This window comes from Asparagus officinalis, chromosome 5 (assembly GCF_001876935.1).
Source record: "Asparagus officinalis chromosome 5, Aspof.V1, whole genome shotgun sequence".
In the NCBI taxonomy this organism is placed as follows: domain Eukaryota; kingdom Viridiplantae; phylum Streptophyta; class Magnoliopsida; order Asparagales; family Asparagaceae; genus Asparagus; species Asparagus officinalis.
In genome coordinates, this window is record NC_033798.1 from 86,026,025 (window position 1) to 86,034,116 (window position 8,092).

General features: G+C 36.5%; 1 protein-coding gene across 1 annotated transcript in view; it reads right to left on the reverse strand.

Annotated features, from left to right (window-relative positions):
* The window catches only part of LOC109840004 (uncharacterized protein At4g10930), a 20,041-nt gene continuing 12,154 nt past the window's right edge, over positions 206-8,092 (reverse strand). Inside the window, exons 11-14 of the mRNA XM_020408491.1 lie at positions 4,732-5,944; positions 4,569-4,643; positions 1,763-2,854; positions 206-790 (exon numbers count right to left, since the gene is read on the reverse strand). Of these exons, the coding sequence (XP_020264080.1) occupies positions 578-790; positions 1,763-2,854; positions 4,569-4,643; positions 4,732-5,944 (2,593 nt within the window). The 3' untranslated portion in view covers positions 206-577. The remainder of the gene's footprint in view (positions 791-1,762; positions 2,855-4,568; positions 4,644-4,731; positions 5,945-8,092) is intronic.

The window sequence follows — 8,092 nt, forward strand, 5'->3', positions numbered from 1 at the left end:
ATAAGCTTGCTACCAGAACAAAAATCATTGACACACGAGTACTCCTATAGCTCTCGATTGATTTGTAAGTCTGACACGGGCGACGACGTTGTGATGTAGGTACTCCCATGCCTGGCCACAGTGTCAGACTCTACAACAAGAAATGGCCATTGTCACAATTATCCACCATAAGCTTGAGATAAAAGAACTTCATGACAAAATACTCTTTTCCAGAATAAAGCCTTGCTTCATTCAATTTTACAAACAAGAAGTCTTCGAATCTGCAAGCCATCACTAGCTTTTGCTAAGAACCTGAACCAGCAACATACAGCTCATAGCTAATCAGAATTCGGTTCTTTACTCTGTATACAAGAAATTTAAGCAACTGAAACTCTTCAGGAATCACCTTACACAGAAATATTTTCAGATTCCATGCTCGGTTTTGATATGTACAACATTATCGGACTTGGCTGATGCTTCTCTTCGCCTTCTTTGGTGTGAAAATTAGCATTACCCTACAAAGAATTTCACATCCTAAGAGGTACATGAATACAGCATGTTGAAATCCGAAAGATTCTCAAAAAGATGAACAAAGATATCAACTTTCTTTTTGTTGAGCAGCCTCAACATACTGCTCAGCAAGCTTCTTCACCTTTTCCCCTTCTTTAATTAGAAAATTAGCATTCTTGGCCTTGTGATGGAATTTCATGACTTTATCAGTTGTCTTTCCAACAGCCCACCGGTATTGATCCACTGTTATCACTCCACTTTTGCACAGTGGCCTGATGTGTTCTTTAACATAGGCTTCTACCTGAAATGCAGTGTGGTTATGTCATGAAGTTAAGGAATATAAGACAAAGCACTTTCCAGTTAAAACTTACAAATATCATAATTTGTATATGGAGGGGTTGTTTGCGCTTGAATACTCCGAATTTTTTACTAAACCTAAAGTTCTATTTTGACAATTTGATACTCTGAGGTACAAAAAATAAAAATTAACTGTTCCAACTACATTAATGTATAAAAGTTGATGAGAAAATAGTCTTGTTATCAAATTTTAGTTCTTTGAGTTTGGAAAAAGTGAGGAAAAGAGTTAAGATTTTGGCATATTAAATTGTCAAATTAACATCATTTGAGAACTTTGGGCATAGCAAAGTTAAAATAGAGTGAAACTTTGCGGGCATCAAAGAGCAAATAACCCCCTGGGTTATATAACATTACGGGCATCAACTACTTAAATCAGCAAACAAGAGATTTACTGTAATCTTACACCAATGGAATTTAGGTTGAGTTTGTTTACAGAAAAGTGACAGAAACGAAGAATATCGAAGAGAAAGAAACATGCACGCTCTTTCGTTTCACTACCTTAAGGCTAAAGCTTTCAGTAAGATGAAAAAGAACGACCTTTTCCAACATGATAGTTTCCTATAAATATTCCTGAAAACTATACAAAAAAAGCATTATGTCAATTCAACTAAAAACCTTTCCTCCTAATTTCAACCTGAAGATCTAACATTGGAAGGTTTCATGTTGCAGTTAGACATTTCATGACAAGTTCGCCAACTGAGCAGGGAAAAGGCGCATCAGCTTCAATGGAAATTGCATGAAGATTATAACGATCCTTGAAAGTCTTAAGAATGAAACACAAAAATTAAATGGGTTTCCTCCACAGCATTACAAAGACCTATTTGGAATGGAGGAGGAAAATGCAGTTTGTTGTGTTCATAAGAATTTAAAGAAAAAGGGAGATAAAGAAGATCAAAATATCAGAAGGCCTATGTACCTTCTTGGAAATGGAACTACTGGAAGCGGGAACTTCATTAGACTCGTCTTTCATTTTCCTCTCCATCGGGTCTTTCTTGTCTGTCAGAGAATGAGCTAATGGGTTTCCACCACCAAAAGATTCATGATTTGAATGTACCCTACCATTATCAAAGCTACTCTCCGCATGACCTTCATTCTCAAACTCAGAAGCTGCAGCAGTACCATCCTCTGACAGATGCTTTTCGCTCTGAGAAGAAACTATGATTTTGCCTGCTGCAACCATCTCCAAAGATTTGTTCAATTCTCCTGTAAGTGTATCAGATGTTTTATTCTGAAACATTTTGTTATCTAATTCTAGCCCATACAACTCCTCATACTCTGTTAAAGATGGCTCTTCAAACATCTCCCCTCCAGATGGCTTTATCAAAGAGGGGCTAACTATCTTAATCTCCTCTGTTACATTTTCTGCATTATCATCTACTTCAACCTTAAATTTGTCTTTGTCATCAGGTAACCCTTGGGTATCAGAATTCTGAGGTTTATCATCCTGAAGAGTTGAAAGGACAACTTTCAACTTGGGATCTCTATCTTGTTGCTGTAGCAACTTTGACACTTCATAACCTTCATCTTCTAGATCGTACTCGAAGTCTCCATATATATCCAATTCTGCGTGGGAATCCATATCGAGAACATTCTCAAGTCCTTGCTCTCTGGCACTTCCATTAATATTATCTTCAACATTTAGATCTACTGTAGGCTTAGGACTGTTTGGAGGAGAATCAGTAAGTCCAGCCAGTCTCAATGCTTCTTCTACTTTGCTCTGTTCTCCAACTGAAAAGCTGGATGTTTCATCAGCTATCTGATCGATAACATTTGCAGTTGGTCTTGAAGAATTAGAAGTATTAACTTCAGCTGATGGTGGTTTGTTAGATCGTTGTGATAAAGCCTGTGAGCAAAGATTAATATAGACCAGCTTGCTATTTGACCTTTCAAAAATTCCTTTCTCTATGTTAACTGCATCAGCAACAGCCAATTCTGTAGCAGCAGTTTTACGCATAATAGGTAGGTTGGTTTTCCTCAAGTAATGCTCAGTAATACGGTAGAGTTGTGCCTGGCAGGGAGAAAACATAGATTCAGGTGACAGGCTGCAGAATTAATTAATTATTTGCAAATAATGGTAGTGGTTAACTTAATTGAGGAGATATTCCTTAAAAGGACTAAAAGGAAGAATATGACTCATGCAGGCGTCCTCAAAATTTTGGGATAAGGGCTCTGTTGCTGCTGTCTACTGAGCAATGAATATAACAGAATATTGTAAATAAGACTAAGATGGCAATGATTTCCTATTTAACTTCTCCTAAGAAGGATTGAACATGAAATTATAACCATATATCTGATATGGGTCATTCTATAGCTTCGAAAATCCCATCAGTAATTGCCTGACAACATAGGGTTACAAAATAAAATTGTGGAATGTAAAGATGTAAACTGGCAGGTTTTATCAGACATATAATATACACAAATTGAAGATAAAATCATCAGTCGTAAGCCTGTGCTCATAATGTAACATGTGCTGAAATTGACAACTCAAAGATGTTTAACATTAGTATATTTATGTGAGTGCAAGCACCATAACACTTCATATCTAGGGACAGGATGCAAATTGCATCAGCGGATGATCATCTAATCACTTGATTCCTAATACCCGTTTCATGAAACGCCCCTCAAATCTCTCAATGATAAAATTCCTATTAAGAAGCTGAAAGTATTCAACTAGTACAGAGAAACAACCAAGTACGTATTTCACGTGTAATCTCCAACGAAGCTACGAGTTTCATCTCCAAGAAGTGGAACCCTTTTTTCCCTTTACCTTCTGTTTATCCTCATAAGCAGCAACTCTTAAAAGGAAAGCTCGTTGAGTCTTCTCCCTCTATCACGTCTTAACTTCCCCACCTATAAGTGTCCATCCCTTCCTCACAATTTCGCAACATCCATTGCAACTCAAGTTCCCTCGTGATCTCTATTCTTTATCGCTCCCTCATATGTTCTTTATCTCATAGTTCTCCTTGTTCACTCGAAATCATCGTTAACTTTTTGTTCTTCTGTCTCTGTACCATTTGTTTTCAAATGTAACTCAATTAGTTGTTATCAATACACCTGATTAGATCAATTGATGTTCCTTAGCATAGGCAATGCATGCTAGCCTGCTAGGGTCTATTGCAAAATCTTTTACCCTGATTTCTTTTTGCTAATATCAATTGAGGCCATTTTATTCAAAATTGTGTATTTCGGTTAATATTCTCTCCCATTGTTGCATGATCCCGTAAACAGTTTGCTAAGAATCATATTCTTGTGTTCATTCTTATTCTATTCCTGTATTTCTACCAGGAATTGACTGCTGAATGGAGTTGAAATATACAGCCTGGACAGATGTTAAGTCCTCTAAACAGTTTTGGAACTTAGCTCCCAGTCTTGTGTTAAGTCTGGAAGTTAGTTGTTCAACGGAATTTCAAAATTTAAGGTCTTATACACACAAGGAAAGCAATATAAGTTGGTTTAACAGGTCCCTCATCTAATCATGACCCGATTAAGTACATGTAACATTCCAGTTTATTCAGTTCCACTAAGTTGGCGTCAATCCATCAGTTGTTTATATGCTGCTCCCATACCGAGATTGCAGCATTGGCTTTATGTGCTAGAGAAGATACATGGACAGTTGTGAGTTGTGACCAGCAGAAATTTTTTATCAATTAAAAGATACAAGATTTAGTTTCCGAGATTAGTCACAAATAAAAATAAGAAAAACACTAATTTACTGTACATACCTGCCTTACAGACAGAGTAACTTTGTTATGGTTACTAGGTGCTGGCACTGGTCTCATATCTATGGGGAGTTGTGCCTACAAAAGCTCCAAATATGTTATAGGAATTCAAGAAGAAACAAGAAACTTTACATAATGGAATAGCTTACAAGCTATTATAACATACTAGTAAAGGATAGTTCCCCTTGAGAGCAGATTTATCTCCATCTTTCTCTTTACTCTCACTCGAACTAATTGAAGCATTTTTTCGAGCAAGAACCTGCAGAGCCCATTTCTTTTTGTCAAACTTTGAAGAACCAGATTGATTGGTTATTTCCTTCGATGAATTTTGTACTCTCACTGTGGAGACACTTGAATCAGAAAGGCGGTTCTCTTTCTTACCAGAAGTTTCAGCAGTGAGGCTCATAGTAATTGGCGTTTTTCCTGTGTTTTCAGATGAAGCAGCTTTAACCTGAGGTAAGGCTCTGGAAATGCCAGATGAATTTTTTTCTGTATTACACTCATTTACGGTTTGACAAGATCCCGCAAGAACAGAGAGAGGTTTGATATCATCTTTTCTTGGGAAAAGCGATGTGTCAGCTAGATATACTCTAGAGAGAATGGAGTTTGTCTCCCCTTCAGGCCCTTCATTAGTTGTTGAGTTGTTTGAACAAGAATTTGTAGCTTTCTTTAAAAGTGATAGAACAGAATGTAGTGTCTCAACCTTTTCCGTCTTGGTTCTTGTACACCGATGCTTCCAGAATTCAACCTCCCACTCCCTATCCCAGGCACGCTTTCGCCTTCCAGTTGATGTTGCATATATCTTCTTGGTCAAGTTTTCACGTGTCTTCCCTTTCTGTAGCAAAGATTTCTTCAAAGTTCTATCAACCGGACTATGTTTATTAACCAGTTCATCTCTAGGTTTAACAATGGCTGCCCTGAAAGCTGTTAGAAGTTTCAGATCAAAGTCATTAACATTGTCATTGTGATTAGATGTTTTATCCAGAGCAGCCTCTCTTATTTCTTTCCTCAGTTGTTGAACAAGAGTGGATGATTCTTCTTTCTCTCCAACTCTACGCATGATCTTTTTCACTCTTGGACCAGAAGCATTCTCTTTTCTCCCTGTAGATCTATCCAAAACATTAGGTACATGGTCAACTTCCTGAACTATACTCATGATATCTAGAGATCTAGCTTTCATTGGTGGGGCATTTCCTAACATATTGTCATTGCTCTGTGCTACTTTTGTCAAACAACTTGTAGAATTGTCTAAACCCGAAGAATTTGCTAGGCGCCTTGATGACAATAATTGAGATTTTCCATCTGACTTAACTTTCTTTGGAGAATATTCACTCTTGATTTCCCTTTTCCTCATGCGATCTTTCAAGCAACCAGCATCTCTAAAAGAGAAATCCAAAGAAAAATGCAGATCATAGGAAGGTCTTACATTCTAAATAGAAACTATCAAAGTTAATGAGTGCCATACAAGAAGCAACTACTAAACTAGACGCACATGATATTTAAATTGTAATAAAATGACTACACAGAAAGAGAGAACCATACACAAGAGTTAAGAACTTAGCTAGCACAAATAAGCATAATTTTGTAAGCCATATATGAAGAAGAGCACATGCAACTGAGTCTTCTGAAAGTAGTACTACGAATAAACAAGAAAGTATTCTGATGACTTACCAAGCTATTGGTCTCATTCACATGGAAATTGGCATACAAACGAAAAATAAGAAAAAGTGATGATGATATTGCTAAAGTCGGAAAATAACACCAGTAATGAAATATGTACTTTAAAATGAAATAATGATTCCATCTGAATGCTTAGCATTTGTAATCTTTTCATTAGGAGAATAGGCAGTAGCCTCCAATACGCAGTAGTCAAGACCTAGCTGTTATATCTATAAAAAACGGTCTTGACCTCTGTGCTACAGTGTGGCACTTGTCGGCTTGTAGCATGGGAAGGTGATATTAATTGCCTGACTTTTTAGCAGCAAGATCTTGGCATGTGTTCTGTTTGGCTCTTCGCTTTCTTTGTGCTAGAGGGAACTGAAATTCTGCAGCCAATCGAGGGGAATTTGGTAGGCACAATCCAGTGTTTAAGAATTATAGAAAATCATTTTGTGTCCATATTTCATTGGCAAGGTTATTGGCACCCTATGTTGCATATGTACAGGCACGGGTACGACACAAAATTTGTAAAAGGTAGGGTACGGGGACACAACTTTATGAATATTTATATACACATATATTAATTAAAATTAATAGTTTATTTGAGATCAATATTTTTTTACGTGTTATGAGAATTAAAATTTCAATAACTTTTTTATGTTTCTTTTATTATGTGGATTATAAATTGTAAAAACGCTCGTTTTTTGAACTAGAAGCCCAAACAACCATTAAAATCATAGTTTGGAACCCAACAAGTTTCAACAAGTAGATGCGTAAGTGCAATGGATGTGTAGGATTTACGTCCAAGAAAAGTATGACACGTGTTCTAAATTAAAACATGTATTGTTTAATTGATACATGCCCGAATAAATGTATGCATATATGCAAGGAGGTCCAAGGAGCTTGGGTACAGGTACGGCTTTAAGATAGAAGTACGCAGGTAACATAATGGCTTAAGAGAGTTTTCCATCAGGTTCATAACCAGTTGTAAAAAAACTATTTCAAATATCATGTGAAGATTTGTGTTCCTTAAACGATATGATTTTGATAGGAAGAGTCTTAGACAATGATGCTGAATTCGATGATGGTTTTAGCGGTAAGGTCAACCATCAAGACATGTAGAGATGCAAAATAATGAAGGAAATTACAAACATATCAACATGGGTAACACAGAGCTCAATCAGAAAGAGTTTTACACAACCACCATAAAAAAGAAAGCATAAAGTGCATGTTTGGAAACCTTAAAGGTCCACGGATGCTTGATATTGTGGTGGGGACGTTCTAGTGAGCTTATAAAGTGGCAGATTTGATGTGTCTTCTACTTGCATCAGTAATGAAGAACCATCAACCACACATAGGTGTCACCTTGGTCTCTATAATTTTCAAATTTGATGGGGCTTGTAACATTGATAATTCGTGAATGGAAGTGGGGAAGCTTAGTAACAAAAACAAACTTCAGTTTAATATATGGAGAAAATGCTTTAGCAGAGAAGATCATGTTATAATACAAGAATAAAAATCAAATCACATCACTAGCAGAGTTAATGGCTAGATGGAGTTTCTCATCAATACAAATTTTGCAATAGGCTGGTTGTTATATCATAAATGTGATGGCTATCTTAAAAGGTGGGTAAAAGTTTCCACCACGATCAGCAGAAAAATATTGATGTGAACAAAACATGAGGGTGAACTAAGCATTTTGTGGCCAAAGTATATCATTCTACGTTGTTTTAATTATCTACTCATGGAGGGTCATTCTATTCAACAGATCGTATTGTACACAATGATAGGACTTTACTTAACAAAAAAAATACATTAAAAGAATATTTCTTAGCACCGAGTTTTCATTTTTTAAAAGTTCAACTTGG